General features: G+C 46.4%; 1 protein-coding gene across 4 annotated transcripts in view; it reads left to right on the top strand.

Moving 5' to 3' along the window:
- The window catches only part of SLC15A2 (solute carrier family 15 member 2), a 273,407-nt gene that overhangs the window by 20,292 nt on the left and 231,096 nt on the right, over nucleotides 1-22,019 (top strand). For 3 of the 4 annotated variants that reach the window (XM_029605210.1, XM_029605211.1, XM_029605212.1), the window contains exon 2: nucleotides 8,459-8,508. The exons of the other annotated variant lie outside the window; for it this stretch is intronic. In XM_029605210.1, the coding sequence (XP_029461070.1) occupies nucleotides 8,459-8,508 (50 nt within the window). The remainder of the gene's footprint in view (nucleotides 1-8,458; nucleotides 8,509-22,019) is intronic. 4 annotated transcript variants of the gene reach the window in all.

Genomic DNA, 22,019 nt, shown 5'->3' on the forward strand with positions numbered 1-22,019 from the left:
TGTGTCTGCTTTTTTTGAAATATTTTATTAGTGTTTGGAGAATTTTTAATAGTTTTTATGAGTTTTTAATTGTTGGATGTTATTCTGTTCATAGCTGTTTAGAAACATTTATTCTGCTTATTAGTATAGTTTTACAATTATTTCTGTTTGGGGATCTATAGCTGCTTGTTAGTTCTGTTTTCCTAATAGGAGGTGTATTGGTGTTTAGGGCCTGATTTAATATTTGTAGTGTTGCCTTTCATAGGTAGGGTTGCTCCTGTTTAATGAGTGTATTCCATAATACAGGTGTAACTGTGTGTGGATTAGTTTATGTGCATTACTACAGATCCTGGGAGTATGTTAGGTCGGTTCTGTGTCTGTTACAGAGATATTTTACTAGCATGTAAGTGTTTTATCAGTCTTATTTGTTGCGTTTTCTCAAGAGGACATGCATTGGTGGTAAACTGCTGTCTTTTCATAAGTAGGGCTATTGAGCCTGGAAGTAGAAGGAGTTTGAGTTGCTGTTACTGAGATGACACCAGAACCAGAATATCTTTTTTGTAGAGTGAGTTGAACGGGGAATGTCATAATTCTGCTTTACATCCATTATTGTGGGTCAGGGGGGTTCCCGTGGATGCAAACTGTACTTTTACATCTAGCCCCGTGACGATCATGGGTCAGTGTGTCACGCATGTGAGAACCATCTGTCAGGTGTGTCCCGACAGAAAAAAGGTTGAGAACCACTGGTGTGGAGGCATCCAATCCAGGCCCTCCAGTTGGGAGGGATGGCTCCTTAATAGTGTGATCTATACAGGGACAGTGACATATCGGGGGTGCCACACGATGTGAGGGGGCAATTCGAGACTTACTGAATGCCTATATCAGGAGGGGTAATTTTATAACTGCCCGTACCTTGTACATGAAGACTACCTTAAATTTTCTAAGCAAACTTATGTGTGCCCAAGCTCACTTTGCAAATTCGCATGGAAAGCACCGTGAATCGCACATAAACTCCCCCTTTCCCACCCCCCCTCCAACAGCACACACACATAAAGAAATAAGAGAGGTAACAGAGACTGATGAAGGAAGGGGGGATGAGAACGGAGGGGATGAGGACGGGAGGGCCCGGCTGCTGGAGGGGGAAAGCAGGCCGAATAAAATGAGGAACCTATGAAAGGGGAGAGAAGTGGGGCCGAAGTGAGAGAGACCGGCGGAAGGCGAGGAATGAGAAGTTAAGCAAAAATGAGAAAACTGAAATGTATTTTGAGGTATATTCCACCTTTGAACCACATTCAGGTACCGAGGGTATGGAGAATGGAAAAGCTCTGCAGTTATTCCGACACCTAAAACAAAGGTTAGAAAGCTTTTACATTTAATAATGTATTTAGAGCCAGGAATTTCCATAAAATTGACTTTCCGTACTTACTGAGGGCCTGATTCAGCACGGGCTTTTCTCACAGATAAAGAACGGGGAGGAATCCTGGGTGAAAGAAGCCCTCAGCAATGTACAATTATATGTAAATCTCTGCAAATATGTCACAGAATTTCAAACAGGTGCCACAGAATTTTTCTATCCCTTGCCGCTTGCGGGGAAACTGGCGGCCTTGGTTGCAGGCTAGATAGAGAAACTGGGAGCGCTAACAAGTTTGTTTTCCTGCATTCTGACCAGGATCGCACTTAGAGGAGGAGGATGAGTGGCACAGTAAATTTGTTATTTTCACAACTAGAACAGGATTTAAACCAGCGTGCAGCTGGTTTAACAGGATTAGAGAGAGATCTAAAGCAAAGATGAGGACAATGCTTAGCAAAGGGGTGCATTTCACTCCCAAGAGCCCAGTATAGTGAATACATTAACTCATGGATTTTTTTTCACAGGATTTTTTTTTTCGTGCATAATTTTCTAAAATGCACGTAATTTTGTGAAATCTTTGGCACAAAATGTATCTGTGTGAACATAGTTAATGGGCTATGCAGCTCATTAAGAGGATAACTTTAAAACAAGCACGCCCGCATATTCTTCAATAAATGGACAAGCGCGCGCGCAGGCTCACGTATTTTAGATCATGCGCACAATTGTACGCGATGGTATAAAATTACAAGCATATAAAAGATATGCTGCATGTAATGTAGAACCAGGCCAGATAAGTAGTGTCTTAATATTTATTCGCCTGACTTAGCCGCATAAGTAGCAGTTTTTCAGACTTATCCGGCTAAGTGGCAGCAAAGCCGCTGCTTACCCAGGGAAGTAAAAAATTATCCGGATATCTGGTGCAAATCTGTTCTGTGCACATAATTGTGCTCCAAATTTTAATCATTGACAGGGGAAGTTTTAACTCACTTATTTTTCTTATCAATTGCTGGCTTTTAAACGTATGCATGCTCAAATTTTGTAATATGCATGCAGTAAGGAAACCACTCCTATGGCCTTCCTCGTTTTTACATGAGCAAATGCACAAGCGGTCCCTGTTTTATGTGCATATGTAGTGATTTTAAAAATAGCGCATACTCGCCCGCGGGCTGTTTTTTTTTCTACGTGCACATCGTCTGAAATTTCACCTAGGTTATTCTGCATGGTGTTGCGCGTTGCAAAACCTGACTTTTGCACAAAAAAAACAAGCAAATTACAGTGCACTTCTTTTTGTGCAAAAATGCATTTATTCATTGTGTATTTAGCTCTGGCCTGTTCATTGGTAGCTCAAGGCGAGTTACATTCGGGTACGGTTAAGTATTTGCAATTTGTTTTTGAACCACTGCAGACTGCAGTACAATGGCCCCAGCAAGCAAGATGCTGAAGCCTCAGAAAAATAAATCTTAATAATAAATCAAGTCAGAGAAGGCTAAAGATAAAAAGGCGAGGAGGTGGGTAGCACGCTCTCGCCACCCTTCACCCAGAAACACCCGGGCGCACGTTGAAAGGTAAACACTGAGAGTTGTGCTGGAGTCACCCACAGACAGCAGCGATGAACTTGCGGGCGGGGAAAGCAGGCCTTTCCGCATCTCCAGTGGGGGCACTGGAGGTGACTGGATTAGAATACCAGACGTGATTAAAGTATTTGGGGAGATTTGCACAACCCCAGCCAGTGCAAGCACGTTCTCATTCTTGCTTTCCTATTAACAAGTCTTTTCCATATATGTAGCAAGTTGCTCCAAGACTGCGCATTGTTTCTCTTGTTACAGGTAGCACTGAGATTTCATATATATATATATATATATTATGAGATAAATGCCCAAACTCAAAATGTGTCTTATGTTATTTCAGGGATGATCATACTTATTAACAAAAGATTTAGAAATAGAATGGAAAATAAACTGGAACGTATTTGGCAAGCACAGGCAGATAATAAATCTTACTCCTAAGGAGGGACATGCTGACTTAGATCTGGAGAAAAAATTGCCTCTGGAGGTCATTGTGTCCTGCTGGGGATGGGAATGGGCAGTAGTTTTATCACCATAAAATGAAACTTTTAGTCTGCTTTAAAAAAAAAAAACCCTCCTCAGGTTTCAAAGTTTTGACCATGCCCTCGTCTTATCCGTGCCCTGCTTAAATAAAGACTGCAGGGCAATAGTCTATTTTATTTTGAGAAATGTGATTTTTCATGAACTTAACCACAATGCTGTAAAATAATTTAGGGGTAGATTTTAAAAGGCCCGGCCACGCGCGTAAAGCCCCGGGATGCACGTATGTCCCGGGGCTTCGGAAAAAGGGCGGGCCGGGGCCAGAAGGTCCCGGCACAGCGGCCATTTGCTGCAGTGCTGGGGGATCGCGTGCCGGCAGGCTGCCGGTGTGCGCAACCTGTGCCTGCCTGGAGGCAGGCGCAGAAGGTAAAACAGAGGTCAGGGGGGGTTTAGGATAGGGCTAGGGGGGGATTGGTTAGGGGAAGGGGTAGGAAGGTTAGATTATGGGGTTGGGAAGTTCCCTCCCAGGCCGCTCCGAAATCGGAGCGGCCTGGGAAGGAACGGGGGAAGGCCATGGGCGTTGGCGCGCGCAAGTTGCACAATTGTACACCCCCTTGCTTGCACCGATCCCTGATTTTATAACATGCGTGCACCGGCGCACTCATGTTATAAAATTGGGCATCCATGTGCGCGCGCCTGGTAGCGCGCGCACATGGACACCCCCGTGTACCTTTTAAAATTTACCCCTTATTTTTTTTTCTCTCTCTCTATATGTACACACACTTCTCAATATAGTCAGAGAACGCTATCAAAGCATACACATATAAGCGAATTACCAAAGGGTTCAGCAATGATATGGCTGAAAACTGACAACTATTTTCCATCGATAAACAGGCTGAATTGGCCTTTACATGTGGCTCATGTCATTCAGTAACACCGAATTGACTTGTCTCTTCTCTCTAGTAGAGCTTTGAACTCTACTGAGCATGTACGGAAGTTCTCACATGAGCGTTGCCTCATGAGTCTCCTCATTCATTTTTTGTCCAAGCATAAGAATGAACGTGTACCCAGTTTCTCCTGATAATTTTCTATAGAAACTTTACAACTCTATAATTTTCGATTCTTTTCTTCAGTTTTAATTTTTTTTAGTTGCCTCACTGTCTCTGCACCACCCACAGCAGCACTTTTCAGTGCTAAAAGAAAAAGCAAAACAAACAAGAAACTTTGCCACCTCAATATGTCTGGCAAAAAGAAATCTACCGTTAAGTGGATTCAAGAACTGCATTTGTGGCAATGTAATGTCCCTCACATATGGCACGAGCTGTGCTATTGTTGCCTTGGTCTGTACCACGACAACGCAAACTGCTATACCTGTGGATGAATGTCCCTATGTTCTCAGTGATCTAGTGCATGTAGGATTCAAGAGCTGTATAAATCTCTTTGGAGTCACAGTAGATCCTACTCCCACAGTGCAGCATCATCTGTTTCACCGGGAAAAGAGTCAAGCAGAAGCTCCAGGCCGGCCTCAGGGTCAAGTAGCGCAAACTGCCCTGAGTCAAGGAAGACATGATGTCATTCTCTGGGGTCAGACAATGTTCCCTCAATTTTTTGCAAATTTTATATGCATAAAAATGTTATTTTTAGCAACTTTTTATAAGTAGAGTTCAAATTTATGTGCTGCAAGCCAGTATATTGCAAATAATATTGGGATTTCTTGTGTACCCTATATTTTGCCATGTGCGCAAGGTTCATAACCTGTGTGTGCGTGTACATATGCACAGCTTAGAGGGAACAGTGCCATTGGAGCACCCTGTATAGAAAAAAAAACCATGTGATCTAAGCGCAATGCATCAACACTGTCGGCCCAAGGTGCTTTGGTGCACTCGAGGCAGCGTTGTACTTGATGCCCAACACATTGAAACCCTTGGAGCACAGGCTCCGTGCTCCTTTGATGCATCATTTACACAGTGCACCCAGTGCCACAGGTGCATGACCCCATTGATGCATAGTGCAAGAATGTACTGTGTCAGTGTCCCTTTTAGGCAAACAATGCTGATGCAGCCGATGCAGGCACCACTGAAGCATTCCCACTCTGCTTTTTTGAACTGATTGATTTCATTTTCTCCTCTAACTTCCTGTATCACTTGGGGGTGATATGCCAATTTCATTGGCAGCCTGCTTGCACCGCCACCCGCTAGTTTCAATGCCTGATAATGTGTGATCTGAATTTCTCGCTTAGCATTCGCTTTCCTGCCAAGGACAAACGAGGACCATCCTTACCATATGACCTTCTATTGCTCCATACACGCCCCCAGCCTCCAATATATCCCAAACCACTTTCTTTACACTGTTTTTTAAGCCAGAGATTGAAGTTATGTATATGGCAGAGCCTTTCCTTCCCCTTTCCATGAACAAGTGATTCTTCCAGAAAGGCAATGGTCTTCGCAATGTGTCTAATCTTCTTCCTTAGATTTTGGAAATCTTTCTGTGCTTCAAGGATACCATTTCTAGCAGGGTCATTGGTCCCCAGATGGATGATAACATCGATATCGGAGTCTTTACTTTCTTCTGTAATTGCTGACTGTATGGTTGGTATTTCTACTGGCTGAGGATCCTGGAAGGCATTTAACTCTTGTGTCCCCTTGGACATAAAAGTTAAATGCCTTTTGTACCTCTGATACTAAAACCTCTGATTTCATGGGACTTAATGTTGTCCTTTCTTAACTGATGAAGCCATTAGAGCAACAATTCTTAAGTTCTTAATGTGGAAAGTGGTATTTCTTGTAGTGGTAACCTCGATTAGAAGAGTCAGTGAACTCCAAGCTCTCATTCACTATCCACCATACCTGCAATTTTTTCACAATAGGGTGGTACTCCACACTCACCCAACATTTTTTCCAAAAGTTGTCTTGGCTTTCCATATCAATCAATCCATTGATTACCTACCTTTTTTCCAAAAGCATATGTGCATGGAGGAGAGAAGACCATTCATACTTTAGATTGCAAAAGAGCTTTGGCCTACTACAAGAAAAGAATGCAGCCACATCACCAAGCTTCACAGCTCTTTGTATTGCACGATCCTAACAGACTTGGTGTTGTAGTACCAAACGCACATTGTCCAACCGGATAGCGAAATGCATCCAGCACTGCTACACTTCAGCAGGGTTGCAAATCACACACTCTGTTAAAGCTTATCAAGTGAGAGATGTGGCCTCTTTTATTGCTCATATGGAGGAAGTACTTCTCGATGAAATCTGCAGAGCTGCTACTTGGTCATCAGTTCACATCTTTATGTCCCCATACTGTCTTGACAGCCCCTCAAGGACTGACAGTACATTTGGGCAAGCAGTTTTGCATAACCTGTTCTCGCAGTGGTGAAGGAATGCAGGTTGCTTATTCTACTACAACCCTTGGCTTAAGATTCCCCACATATCGTGGCTAATTCAGCCTGCTTATTGATGGAAAAAGCAAGTTTACTTACTATATACAGTGTTTTCTGTAGATAGCAGGATAAATTATCCATGCTAAATACCCACCTGCCTCCCTGGAGAATAGACTTCCTAGCTAGGACTAGCTTTGATATCGACTGAGAAGGCTCACGAGGCAACATCCATGCAGCAGCTCCCACACATGCTCCGTAGAGCTAAAAGCTCTTCTAGTTAGGAGAGACGAGTCCATTTGATGCCACTGGATAGTGTCACCCCACATCATGACTAATTCATCCTTCTATCTATGGAAAACATCTTCTATGGTAGGCAAATTTTCTTTATCTTATCGGGTAAGGGCATCACTTCCAATTTATTTACTTTTGAAGATGGTTTCTTCAAGTACCCATAGGCATACACTAGCATTTTCTAGCAGAAAAAGAGCTCTGGAGGCCATCATTCCCTAAAACCCTGGCTTTGGAACTATCTTTCACTCTGCCTGTCTTGACGTCAGTATTTACCCATTACTAGTCTCTCCATCAGTATACATGTAATGAATATATCGTACAGTAGGCCCAGCTGCATCCTATCATAACTTTATGCATGCAACTGTTTAATTAATGTTGGAGAAGTACTGCATGCATTTCTTTGTTTTTGAAACTAAAAAAAATTCTAGAATTGGAATGCAGTGATATCACAAGAGCAATTTGCTCTCACCATATCTGACAGTTGAAAATAGCCTCACTTTTAACCAGCTAGCTGTAGGTCTGTCCGCGGCTCCTCACACTTCAGTTGCACTTTGCCTATTAGGGATCTAAAAAGAACCTACCACGTGCTGAACTGTGCAGCCAGGAGACTCGGCCACTGCTGTCTGGCAGTGTGCCGGCTGATCGGCCAGCCAGGGTGGCCAGCTTTCAAAGACTTCTTTTTTTTGTGTGTGTGTCTGCAGATTTCGTGGCTACAGTGGGAACCGGAGACCCAACCTGTGCTCTTCTGAAAAATATGGATTTGCAGTAGTATGCTTTACAGTCCAGAGTTGGGCAGCGGTCATTCTTCAAGTGAGGCTGTTGGCGGGCCGAGCCAGGCGTGGACCCCCTTGCTTCGCATATAATTGGCAGTAGCCGCTGAGAGGGCCGTACAGAACTTTTTTTTTTTTCTGGTAGCGCTCTCCACTGCACCCACGGCACGCAGAACTTTCCTCTCCACTCGCTTCCTCAATCCAAGGAAAGCAGAAGTGAACGTGCAGAGTTGTATGTGATTATACCACGAAGCCAGAACAGTCCATGAACTTCTAGTGATCAAACCAAACCCTGGGAAACATTTTTAAAAAAATCATTAGTGCCTGTAGATACAGCATAAATCAAATCTGGAACAGGAGACAGATCTTCCTCAGAGTCCTGCACCTTCTGTGTCAACCAGGCACCTGGGATCCCAGGCACCAGAGGGAGAGAAGGTGCCTGTTGGTTTTAGGGTTAAAGTTAAATAAGGAAAAAAAAAAAAAAAAGACTGCTGAAGCTGGTAACTTTCCCAAGCGAGCTCAGACTTGTGATTAAATAGTAGCAGCATGCTCCAGGAGGAAGAAGCACAGGATAGTGAGATTGACCTTCCGCAAAAAGAGCCAGCCCAAGACATTAATACCTCGCTTTTCTCCCCTAAAGATGACGAGCGCCCAAAGGACGACGTCTTCATCCCTACCAAAAAAGTGCCGGTGAGTACAGCATTTACCCCAAGTTGACTGAAAACCTGTAGGTGCTCTGCTAGAAACAGACGAGATATACAGTGCGTGTAAGGTAAGAGCGACTCCACATTTATCGTGAACAGTGATATTCAGATTTCTTTAGGAGGCTGAACTGGGAATGTTATGCTTCAGAGCAGCTCAAATATAAACATGCTATGTACATATTGTTTTCTGCTCTTAACTCTTGAGAAGGTAATTGGGGCGCTAAGGCAGGTGCAAAATATTGGCAGGGCTTTGAAGCTTTGCATTTGAAGTTTTCTTCACTTGTATGTTGTTCCTTCCAAGAAACCCTAAAGAAAAGTGAATTATTTTCTATAAACATTTAAAAAGTTGCCTCTCTGATAGTTCTGGGCTGTTTGCCTTTCTATGATTAAACACAGAATGTACTGTTGCAATGCATGCATGGAAATGTGTCCGGTGAATTAAGTGGGGACAAATAAAATATAGAATATAGGCAGATACTGCTAGATATTTGCACATTTTTATTGAGGACCCAGTGAATCAAAGAGAACACAGTCACTTTTAAAAGGAAAATGTAAATAATAATTAGAAAAGGGCAACACAAACATTATGAAAAAGCTCTTTGGCAAACTTCCAGTAGGAGACTGAAATGGTGTGAGAGACGCAGACAGGCCAGAGTCGGGTAGCAGGGTGTTTATTCAGGGACTTAGCAGAACAAAACATCACAGCTGGCCTTCGGCAGCATAAGACAGCCTGTGGTTGGCAAGAAATGCAAAATTGGCTTTGTCCAGCAGGCAAGCAAGTGGCATCGGAGAGAGACAGTTTACCAGTCCTGGGAAGGCAAGGTGTCAGGATCTCCTTCAGCGTCTCTCTACACAGCCACACACAAACCGAATCAGCTTGAATTCCGACTGTAGCACCCTGGAGGTTCGGAGACTTCTGCAGGGACTTAGCAGACCTCTTAGCCTCTCTATGCAAGCAGCTCTCTGCCAGGCTGGGCAGCACATCCAGCTAATTAGGGGATCACCCATAGCCGAGTCCAGACTGCAGAAAATAAAGACTTAAATGCCAGCCTCAGGCGGCTTATAGCTAGCAGGCTGGAGAATCTGACTTGGAATACAGTTAGGGTTGCCAACCGGCTCCAGATTTTCAGGACAGGTTGACCCAGTCCTGGTTTTACGCCCCTGCATGCAGGTACTTATGGTCTTCCTTTTCTTAGATAATGCGACAGGGAAAACAGAATAAGTCCCATCATGCATGTTGCGTCCGTCGGTCGTAGAAGGCTGCGACCGCTCTGCCTCACCGCTCTTCTACCCTTTTCCTCCTCTCTTGGAAAGATGGCTGCCTCCGCTGCTGATTGCCGAAACCCTCAGCGTCTCCGAGCCAGCATGGGCATCCCTGTCCGCCATGCTTCTTCCTGAGGCCTCCTAGGGCACGCACGCGCATGCTACCTACGCTTTTGAATACATCATGGCGGGAACCTAGGGGGCGTCCCCACCGCATGACGTCAGTACCTCTGGGTATTTAAACCTCCGCTCCGCTCCAATTCAACGAGTTAGCAAGGTCTTCGGTTTTGCTACTCTGACCGCTTCTAAGCTGCTCGCTTGGATTCCTCTTACCCTCTGGGGTATATCACTCCTACAGAAGCCCTGGATACCCGCTCCTTGGGGGCCTCTCGCTTTTACCTACCCTTCGGGGTTCTACTGACTAACCTAAAGACACCCGCTCCTCGGGGATCTTGTCATCTCTCTTCCAGGATCCCTTGGCGCTCCTAGGTACTCGCTTCTCGAGGGCCTATCCTGCTCAGGGTATCCTGCACCTCGGACCACGGGTCCGTCTCTTCTTTCTACCACCGAAGGAAGTTACCAGCACTGCCACTCTGTGAGTATCTCTATGCTCCAGCTCTCCACATTCCACGGCCTATCCCGCGCTGTGGAACATTACCTGACCTTTGCTACATCTGTGTGAGACCATCTACTACCGAGACTGTCTGAGCTTACTGAGGTATCGCTGGACTACAGTACTGACCATTCCTTGGGCAAGATTCAACTCTAACAACTGCAGTATAATAAAGCTTTCTTTCCTCAGTGTCTGCTTCCTCGAGTCTAGCCTATCGTTGTGGTTCCCCACGGGGCCCCTCCTCATGGGAGGAGTCGTCGCCACTTCGACCAAGAGTCCACAATATGCCACAAACCCAACAATGCAATGGGGTAAAACCAGGCTTGGATCAAACTGTGCTGAAAATCTGGAGCCAGTTGGCAACCTTAAGCACAGGTCATTGTCATAGTGTTTGCTTTTTTTCTATCTGCCCTGTTACACTCCTAATAAAGCGTAAAAACATGGAAGATGTCAGACTGCTTGGTCTCCCAGTCTGCCCATTTGTGTCTGCCAAGTATGCTGTCGTAGGTTCTCTTTGATCTGCAGTCTTCTCCCTCCCTCCGCATCAGGGTCCTTTTGAAATCAGTATTCAAAAACTTGCTGAACAGGTAAGATACCTGCTTATCTCTAACTGGCGATTCACCTGCACTTACCAGGGTGAAAGTGCCACTGTATATCTGGCTAAATCTAGTTGGCTAAAATGTGACCTGCTAGATAAAGGTAACGCAACCGGTTAGTGCTGAAAATCAGCATTAACCCAGCTTAAGTTCACTCTGCACTCAAGCAGGCCAGTCTATGCCAGTGAGTTATACACTCCTACCAGCAGATGGAGACAGAGTAAAGCTTACTCACTGACATATAACCATGCCCCGATATCATCCCACCAGTATTCTCTATCTCCAGCAAATGGTGAACATGCATCACCCTTGTGGGGTTTGCTTATGGTAAAAAAAAAAACCAAAAACAAACGAAGAAGATAGAAGATTCAGACATACCATTTTGAGCTCCTCATGTGATGCCCATTTGGTCCCTTTCTCAGTCAAATGCTTTAAGGGGCCAATGCAATAAATTGCGCTCAGCTTAGTTTACAGGTTAACCTGAGATTGGATGCTCGTTTTGGACATGCTAGACTAACACCCAATGCAACGAGGATTAGCGCATCCTAACTGCATGTCCAAATAAAAGCTTAGCTAATAGCGCTGATCACATGCAAATGCCATGTAGATGAGGCTATTACCCCTGATGCAGAAAATCGCCAGTTGCCCAACACACCCTTTTTTGACTTGGGGAATTTAGCACCATCCTCAGAGCTGGCATAAAGTCATGCTGGGAGTCAAAGGTGCACGAAATAAACAAAATTACTGCTCTCTTTGGTTCCTCCTACCTAGTATCATTGTGATACTAAGATCTACTGCTTGTGGGGATAAAAATGAAAGGAAAATTGAATGTGCTGATAACAAAAAATAATTTCTGGGTATGTGCACAATTTACACCCTCCAGGGTGATGCTATTGTGTGCACATCATTTGTGGGGCAAGAAACGCATTGAGTGCACACCCACAGCTCCTGGGTGCCCGATACTTTTGAGCAGGAAGCCCGCACAGTTTCTCCCTAGCACGTCGCTTTTAGCATGGCAACTCCTTATAATATAGCACCCAGGAGAGGTGGATGTGCACGCGTTGAAAAAAAATGGGCGCCTAGTTTGGACGCCAGTTTTACACGCATGATATTGCATCGGCCTGTAAGTCTGTAAGCTTGACCAAGCAAAAAAAAAGCGGAAAAGAGGATGAGGGAGTGCTCAGTGGTGAAGGCTTGTGCCCCCCCTCCCCCCCTTTAGCTGGTTACCTGATCGTGCTCTCAGCTAGGGATGCTGAGCTCGGGTTAAAAAAAAAAGAGTAGGAAGTTTTAGTCCCCCCTCCCCCCCCTTTTTTTTTCCCTTGCCAGATCTTCTTTCCCTTGGCGTTTTCCTTTGCATCTCTTACGCCCTTTTACCTCTCACTTCCCTGGGGAGTTAGTGGAGCGGGGAGGCAGCGGATTGAGCAACTTTTGGCCAGGCCCCACTTCTCAGGCTCAGTTCAGTCAGCCACGTGGTAGGCCTCGGTAGCGGTTTCGTTTCTTGCGCGCTTAAGCATGTGCACGCATTCTTGCCGGATGGTGGTGCCCTAACGTTGATGCGCATGGGTACCTATGCTCATAAAGCTGCAGCCTAGATTTGAGCATGTATTGTGCAGGTATACCCGGGCACTATTGGGGTGCGCAGGAGGCGCTTTACAGGAAAACTATGGTCCCAGGGACAAAAAAAAGTCTAAGCACCTTGCTATCTATGAGGCTTATAAGGGCAATCCAGCCGTCGCTTCCTCTACACCTGTGTCAGCGCTGTTTATACTCGAGGCAATTTGGCATACAGATTTGGTCAACGTTGGGACATCCCTTCAGCCTATGGGGGCTCTGGAGGGGATTGGGGCAGGAGGCAACACAGTAGACAGTTCCCCTCCCCCCTTGTTCCTGATGGCAGAGGCATCCCTGAGAGAGGAGTCGGAGAGTGCTAGGTTTGGTCCTATGGGCCACAGTAAGGATCCATCCTCCTTCTCTTGGGTGGAATTTTTCCAGGGCCTGCAGGCTTTTCTGCAGGGGCGCCCAGCGAAGGCAAAGCAACCTAGTAAGGAGGGATTGCATGCTAGGGTCTCTCACTTGTCAGCTACTGTGGGCAAATGCTGCAGGAAGGCTATCCCTGGAGATGTCCAGGGGGATGTCGATCATGATGCATTGGATGACTCTGATGGGGACTTGGTTTTCTCCTCTCCAGAAGAGGGAGAAATTCCACCTAATTTGGAGCCACATTGGACTCTACTCTGTTTTTTCACAAAGATGAGTTGCTGAGTCTGTTGACTCAGACCCTGAAGATGCGCAGTGTTGACAGGGGTGATGCTATGGGCTTACAAAAGAAAGATCCCATATTGGTCACTTTATGCAATGTGTTCTGTTTCTTTCCCCTCCTGGATACAAGTCAAGAGCTAATTGACCTTGGGTGGAATGCCCTGGAGTCAAGTTTTAAAGAGGGGTGTGCTATAGCAGGTTTGTACTCCTTGGAGACGAAGGCAAGGGAATAGTTGCGATTCCCAAAGATGGATGTCTTGTTATGCGCTGTTACCAAGTGAACCACGATCCTGGTGGAAGGAGGGGCATTTCTAAAAGATGCTCAGGATAGGAGGATTGAGGCTTTCCTTAAACAGGCCTTTGAGGCCATGGCAATGAATTTGCAAGTTGCTTCTTGCTGTTGCCTGGTGGCTCAGGGTGATTTGCATCTCTTTCAAGAAAAGCAAGGATTGGGGTCCGATGGTGGATCAATGCTGGAGCCAGGAGCTGCATTCTTAGCCAATGCGAGCTGAGACTTGGTGCGGATGGCCACTAGAGGGGTGGCTTCCATAATAGCAGCTAGGTGCCAGTTGTGGCTGCGAAATTGGTCGGCAGACACTATTTCCAAGTCCAATCTCACAAGGTTACAATTTAAGGGTTCTCTTTTATTCAGAAGTGAGTTAGAGAAGATGGCAAATAGCTGGGGAAATCCAAGGTTCCTCGACTGCCGGAGGACATGAAGGTGGCGCCACATGCGAAGGGCCACTCCAGGGATTCCTGTCAGTTTCGTCCTTGCAGAGAAGAAACTACTCAAAGGTCTCATTCCTTGGGAAGATCTCAGTCTTTTCAGCCTAAGAAGCCTCGTAAGGATAAGGGTTCCGGGGCCAGAGCACCTCAATCTTCACAATGAAGGTGTGGGGGCTCACCTACTGATCAGGAGATAGGCAGGTGCCTATCTCGTTTTTATCAAAAGTGGGCCCAGATTACAACAGACCAGTGGTTCTGGAAGTGGTAAGGGACGGCTATGCTCTAGAATTTCTCTGAATTCCTCTGGATGCATTTATGGTCTCTCCATACAACTCTCTACAGAAGAGAGTGGCAGTGGAGACTATGTTTAGGAGGCTTTTGGCTTTGAAGGCCATAATTCTTGTTCCCAGATCGCAAGAAAATACGGGCACTATTCCATATATTTTGTCATTCCAAAGAAGGAAGAGGGGTCCTTTCGGCCCATCCTGGATCTGAAGGGAGTCAATCAACATTTGTGTGGACTCATTTCATAATGGAAACTCTATGTTCCATAATAATGGCAGTACAAACAGGGGAATTTCTTATGTCTCTCAACCTGATGGAGGCCTATCTACATATTCCCATTTGTCAGGAACATCAATGTTTCCTAAGCTTCATCATACTGGGATGTCATTATCAATTTCAGTGCCTGCCTTTTTGGCTGGTTACTGTGTCCAGGATCTTCTCCAAAGTCATGGTGGTAACGGCATCTCTGCATAAAGATGGTATTCTGGTTTATCTGATTCTGGACGACTGGTTGATTTGGGCCAAAAGTGCAGATGAGAATCATTTGGCTTCTCATATAGTAATCTCTTTGCTTCAAGAGCTAGGCTGGATGGTGATCTTGGCCAAGAGCAGTTTACAGTCATCTCAGCGTGCGATTCAGTACAGAGCGGGGCAAAGTGTTTCTGCCGGAGAGTCACAATCAGAAGTTAGTTACTCAAGTTCAGACCCTGAAATGGACTATTTGACCAACAGTGTGGTCTTACCTGCAGGTCCTGGGATCAGTGACAGCCACATTGGATGTAGTTCCCTGGGCGAGGGTGCACATGTGGCCCCTTCAGCATTTGTTGCTCTGCCAGTGGAATCCGCAGTCACAGGATACACAGTGAGTCTCTTCTTGTCATTGGAGGTGAGCATCCAGTTGCAGTGGTGGTTACAAGCGGATCATTTCAGGAAGGAAGTTTCCTTGGCTTCATCGGACTAGTTAGTGTTTATGACAGATGTGAGCCTTCTGGGTTGGGGGGGCTCAATGTTAATAGTTGGTTGCGTAAGGTTGGTGGAATGCCGAGGAGTGGCAATAGATCATTAATTGGTTGGAAGAGTGTGCAGTTTGACTGGCATGCTTGCAGTTTGCTGAGCAGCTGGAAGCTCGAGCGATAAGGATAATGTCGGACAATGCCTTGACAGTAGCCAACATCAATCATCAAGGCGGAATCAGAAGTCAACAGGTGTCAGTGGAGGTAGATGTGCTCATGGGGTGGACAGAACAACATCTCCAGGACATCTCCGCCTTCCATATTTCTGGGAAGGACAATGTAAGGGCTGACTTCCTTAGCAGGCAGTCCTTGGTCCCAAGAGAGTGGGAGTTGGCAAACAAGGCTTTTCAACTGATAGTGACATGCTGGGGTCACTCGTTTCTGGATTTACTGGCAAGGTCCAACAACACAAAGGTACCACAGTACTTCAGTTGCAGAAGGGAACTCAGAGCACTAGACATCGATGCTTTCATTCAGGGTTTGCTGCGGAGTGGGGTGTTATATGCCTTCCTGCCATGACCATTGATAGGCAGGGTCATTCGAAGATTGTGAGTCAGTACAAAACTTTACTTCTGGTGGCTCCAGATTGGCCCTTAAGGCCAAAGTATGACAATCTTCAGAGGCTACTGGTGGACAGTCCTTTCAGACTACCACTCAAGAAAACTTTATTGCATCAGGGGCCCATATTGCAAAACAAACTGGGTTGGTTTTCTCTTATGGATTGGCCCTTGAGAGGGCTCGGATGATAAAGCGTGGTTATTCTTCTGCAGTGATTTCTACTTTGCTTGGTGCCAGGAAATTTTCTACATCTCTAGTTTATGTTAGGGTTTGGAGAGTTTTTGAGAGCTAGTGTAAGGAGCGAGGTTCTTACCCTCTTAAAGATGAAATTCCACTGATATTGGAATTTTTGCAGGAAGTTTTGGTTAAATGTTTGGTCTTAAACACTCTGAAGGTGCATGTAGGAGCTTTCCCTTGCTATAGGGGACAGGTCAGTGGTGGACCCTTGTCTTCGTATCCAGAGATGTTCAGGTTTTTGAAGGGAGTTAAGCATCTACGCCCTCCCTTGCAGCTCCCAGTGCCTCTTTGGGACCTTAATCTGGTCTTGTGTTTTTTGGCGGGTCCTACATTTTGGCCCATGCATCGTCTCTCTTTGTGGCTGCTCACCTTGGAGAACAGTTTTTCTGGTAGCAATCTGTTCGGCACGGCGGATCTCTGAGCTGCAAGCTCATTCTTGTCATGAGCCATTTCTATGAATGACTCTAAGATTAGTTGTTGTTAACTTTTTTGCTGAGTTCAGTGTTTTAGAGTTGGTTGGAAGTATGAATGGTTGACATAATCATGTTCAAATATAATCAGTTTTTTCACAGGTTTGCTTTCTAGAGATACTGGCGGGCTGATGTTGGAGCAGGGCTATATGTCAGTGAAGTCAGTGAGTCAGCTTTACTCCATCTGTGACTGCTGGAAGGAGTAAAGCTGGTGTGGACTGGCCGGCCTGCCTTAGAGGAAAGGAAATTATCAAGCAAGTAGTAATTTCTCCTTCCTTTATGTAAGCAAACTTACTAACCGTGCCCCAGTCAGGCCCGGTGCCATGGGGCAGCTTCAGGAGCAGGGAGAGGGACATGTTGCCGCTGGTGGGATCAGGTCCACTGGTGGCAGAAGAAAAAGTCACATCCAGGTTTTCTTCCTCTTTCCTGCCTGCGCAGCCCTGAAAGAAAAACGTTGTCATTGCCACGCAGGCAGGAAGGAGGAGGAGCATAGGCCGCATACTGAAGAGGAGCAGTGTTTGTGTCAGGGCCGCCACCAGATGGGATCCCACCTGGCGGCGGCGGCTCAAGAAGAGGAGAGCCCGGCAACAGGGCCGCTGCAGATCCCACCTGGCGGTGGCTCGAGAAGTTGACAGCCCGGCAACAGGGCCACCTCAGTTCTCACCTCGCGGCGGCCCGAAAAGATCAGGGCTGCCGCGGAGCCCAACCCGCAGCTACCCGCGAAGTGGAGGCCCAGAGGTGAGAGAGAGGCTGAGGCCGTATAGAGTGTGTGTATGTGAGTATGAGAGTGAGTTGAAAGACTGAGTGTGTGTGAGAGAGAATGAGTTGAGAGACTGTGTGTGGGAGTGATTGGAGAGACAGCATGTGAGAGCCTCTGTGTGTGTGTGTGAGAGATAGCATGTGAGAATGAGAGCCTGTGAGTTTGTGTGAAACAGCACATGGGGTAGGAAGGAGATATAGCAAGAGAAGGGGAAGGAGTAGGAGCAGGGAGACAAATGAACAAGGGGATGGGAGAAGGGGAAAGGAGCGGGAGGGAGGAGATTGAAGAGAGGAAGGGAAGGGGCAGGGGAAAAGAGCGGAATGGGGCAGCAGAAGAGAGCAAGGGTGGGGAGAGAATGAGGGGCTGAGGGGAGAGGAAGGGGCAGGGGGCAAGAGTAATAGGGGGTGGAAGGGGAGAAAACTGGTGCTGAAGGGGGGCAAATGAGCCCTGCGAGCAGGGTAAAGAGGAGGAGAGAAGGAGGACCTCTTCCCTGCCCCCAATCCCCTCCTCTCTCTCCCCTTCCACCAGCCCTTTTCTCCTGCTCAGAGCCCTCTCTTCACTCCCTTTCAGAACCCAATCTCTCTCCTCCCTTCAGCTTCTTCTCTCTCCTCTTATGCACCTCTTGCTCTCAACCCCCGCCCGTCATCTCCCCCCTCAGCTCCCTTTTTTCTCCCACCTTTTCTGTCCCCTTGCCCACACTTCCTCTTTCTTTGACCCCCTTTTCCTCCTTCTTTCTCCTGCTCTTACCCGCCTCTTGTTCTCTCTTCTCCCTGATCCCTCCTCTCCCCCTTTTTTTGCTCTTTTTTCCCTCTTGCCCTCATCACTACCCATGCCCCATAAGGACAAAAAAAAGCCCGGCAGCCCCAACAGAGAGCCTGTATTATGTTGGAGCTGCCTAACCTTTTATCATTTTTTCTTGTGAGGATTTAGGTGGGTAATATGTTGGGGGGGCCACAGAGCCTTATTTGTTTTTCTTGGGGGGGGGGAGGGGACGGGAGCAGGGATCTCTCTTCTCTCCCCTCAGTTACCTTCTCTTTTTTTCCTGCTGCCCCCTTCTCTTCCTCTCTCACCTGCCGCCAGTGTTCCCTCCAAGGAGCGACTCGGTGGGTGCAAATTTTGTTTCGTGTGAGCAACAATTTTATTTTTAAACCAAACATATTTGTGAGTAACCATGTAAAACCTGTGAGCAACGCACCGAAATGTATGAGCAGTCACTCAACGCGCTCAGCTTAGAGGGAACTAACATCCCCGCCCTCCCCCCCCCCCCCCACCCCCCACTACCGAGGGCTGTAGCAGAGGCAGTGAAGGTCTGGCAGTGACGATAACGTTAAAAGACAGGTCCTGTGGCTCAGGGCAGTGGAAAATAAAGGACGTTCCTGGCAGTGCCAGCAAAAGAAGGAGCTGTGCCGGTGAAGAGGGCCCACATGTCCTGCTGCTGTTTGTTTAAGCTGCTGTTTGTTTAAGCTTGCTGGTCACAGTATTTACATCTTTAAGAGTAACTCCTGCTGTAAGCAAGCTGCGTGGAAGGGGGGAAGATCAGTGGAACACATGGCAGTTGGGTAGAACCAGTAAGAAAAGGGAGGCGAATAACACCCTTTGTACAGGTCCTTGGTGAGGCCTCACCTGGAGCACTGCATTCAGTACCGGTGCCCGTATCTCAAAAAGGATAGAGACAGGATGGAGGTGATGCAGAGAAGGGCAACCAAAATGGTGTGGGGTCTGTATCGGAAGATTTATGAGGAGAGGCTGAAGGATCTGAACATGGATACTCCGAAAGAGAGGAGGTGCAGGGGAGATATGATATAGACCTTCAGATTCCTGAAAGAGTTTAATGATGCACGAAATTTGAACGCACGTCCACAATCCCCAATGCAAAACGGGGGTTTCCTAGCATCTAGACAGATGGGTTCAGGACCAGTGGGTCCACCAGCAGATGGAGACAGAGCAAACTGACATCACAGTATATATTTTCCTGCTGTGACATCAGTCTGCCAATATTCTCCGTCTCTAGCAGATGGTGGGCGTGCATTTCCCTACTGGGGATTGCTTTAGATTTTGGAAGAAGAAATGCAAGGAAAATTAATTCGCCCTGCTCTCCTGTGGTGATACCGAATGGTCCCTCCCACAGTTGAGAATTCCTGAGGTGATTTCCGTGGTCTGTCAGGGGTGTGCCTTGTTCCGGTAGCTGGTTTTTCAGCCAGTGTGGACTTAGTTGCTTAGGCAGCTGAAAGGCAGCAGGTGCAGGAAGCCGAGCGCGGTGGTGATGGCAGATGCCCTCTTCCCCCTTATCTAGAGACTGTCTCTGTTCTCAGCTGGGAAGGGCAGAGTTCAGGTAACATTAAAAAAAAAATAAAATATATATATATATAATATAAATACAGAAACACATAAGGACGGTTTTTTGTGTAGGTTTTCCTCCTTACCCGTTAGTGTGCTTGGCACGCCATTCCAACGTTAGTCCTGATCTGAAGGAGGTTTAAGGGATGCGGGCAGAAGGAGGTTTAAGAGATGTGGGCAGCCTGGCAGATTGAGCAGCCTTTATCAGCTAGACCCTGCTCTGAGGCTTTTCTCATGAGCACTGCATGGTAGGCCGCGGCGATGTTTCGCTCGCTTTGACTGTGCGCTCAGCTGCCCTTTTCAGGAGCGTTGGTTCAGGCAGTGCATCTGGTTGTGCGTCCAGATTGTACATCCAGTTTTTGACGCTTTGGTGGGTGTCAAGTTGAGCATCTAGGCTAGATGAGTATTTAACCGTGTGCTTAGCTTGGGCGCGTTGATTGTGCACTTATCTTTGGGATGCCTAGTTTTGCAATGCCTAGGTTTGGACACCTTAAAATTTGGACACTTAAATTTTGGATGCATAATTAAAAAAAAAAAAAAAGGAATGGTGCCTATAGCTAAGAAGTCTAAGCTCTTTTCCCTAGGTGCTGCTTGTCATATTTGGTCATGTCAGCCTGGCGTGCTCTCTAACTTGTGTCAGTGCTGTTTGGAGGCTCAGGGAGATTTGTTCTCTGATTTTTCTAAGCCCGGTTCTTCCCAGCCTGATGAGGGTCTGGGTAAAGACATATTAGGAGGAACGCCTGATCTCAGATCTCCCTTAACTGATTTGTCAGCGGAGGATGGTAGCTCAGTGGGCACTGCAAAAGTGCTTCCTGTTTTGGATCCTTCTGCCTTTTCTTGGGTAGAATTCTTTCACGGGTTGCAATCCTTTCTTCAGGTGCAGTCTTCAGCCCAGCTTAATCTTGCCAGAGCAGAACCTCAGCCTGTCACTGCTGTTAAGTGCCGGAATGCACCTAGATCAGCAGTAGAGATTCCTGACAGGGACCCGGATGCCACAGATGATGATGCTGACCCTGACTCTCTGGAGGCTAGGGAAATTCCTCCAGGTCTGGAACTGTACTGAACTATGTTGTGGTTCTTTCACAGGGATGAGCAGCTGGCTCTGATTTCCCAGACCTTGAAAATGCTGGGAGTGCCTGGGACAGAATCCCATTTTGGTTTCCTTGCGTAAAGCCTCTTGTTTTTTCCCTGCATTGAGGCTATTCAAGAACTGATTGATCTTGAGTGGGGTGCCCTGGAGGCTAATTTTAAAGGGGGCCATGTTTTGGAAGCTCTATACCTCTTGGATCCAGTGACGAGAGAGCATTTACGTTTTTCGAAGGTGGATGCACTGGTTTGTGCAGTTTCCAAAAGGATGACTATCCTTATAGAGGGAGGAGCGGCCTTGAAGGATGTTTATGATAGAAGGATTGAGGCCATCCTTAAACAAGCATTTGAATCAGTGGCAATGACATTGCAGATAGCTTCTTGTTGTTCCCTGGTGGTCTGCTCTTGTTTATTTCTCTCTCAGGAGGTTAATGGCTCTGGAGTGAATTCCAGGGCGGTTATGGAGCCTCACAGCTGCCTTTTTGGCTGATGCAGGCTGCGATTTTGTCTGCATTTCGGCCAGAGGGGTGACTTTGATAATAGCAGCCTGGCATCAGTTATGGCTGAGAAATTAGTCAGTCGATGCAACCTCTAAGGATAACCTTATGAGATTGCTGTTTGAAAGCTTACAAGTTGGAGAAATGACCAGTAAGTGGGGCGAATCCCCGTGCTCCTTTACCATGAGAGGTCGTGCTCAGAGATCCAAGCGACCTTTCAGAGGACTCGTCCTTTTGGTAGCTCTCAGTCCTTTTGTCCCAGACAGCCCAGACGGGGTGTGGGCTCAAGCAGTAAAACCTCCTGAATTTCCCAATGATGGTTTGCCAACCCACCTCTGGGAACAAGAGATAGGGGGACGCCTCTCTCTCTTTTATCAGAGGTGGGTTGAGATCAGATTAGATCAGTAGGTCCTGGAGATGATACGAGAAGGATATTTATTTATTTAATTAATTAATTTATTTAAGAGGTTTTATTTGGAACATCACCTCGGTTTACAATAAAACATAATGCAGCAACGGGCTTTACAAGAAACACATGAAAGATATAAAAAAACAGCAACAATACTAAAATCATTGGAGGAACTGCATTGTATTTTGCCTTTATGTCTATATAAATCTTTGATGCAAGTACTCCAATAAAATATGTTTAAAAAACAAAACAAAACAGCAACAGGCTTTACATTACAAATTCATAAGTTAACAGGAACTGCATAATAACAGATATATGTACAAAAATGTACAGAACAATAATGAGTTAATGATAGGGATACAAGATGAGCTATCAGGGGAGGGAATTT

This window comes from Rhinatrema bivittatum, chromosome 6 (genome assembly GCF_901001135.1).
Source record: "Rhinatrema bivittatum chromosome 6, aRhiBiv1.1, whole genome shotgun sequence".
NCBI classification, from domain to species: domain Eukaryota; kingdom Metazoa; phylum Chordata; class Amphibia; order Gymnophiona; family Rhinatrematidae; genus Rhinatrema; species Rhinatrema bivittatum.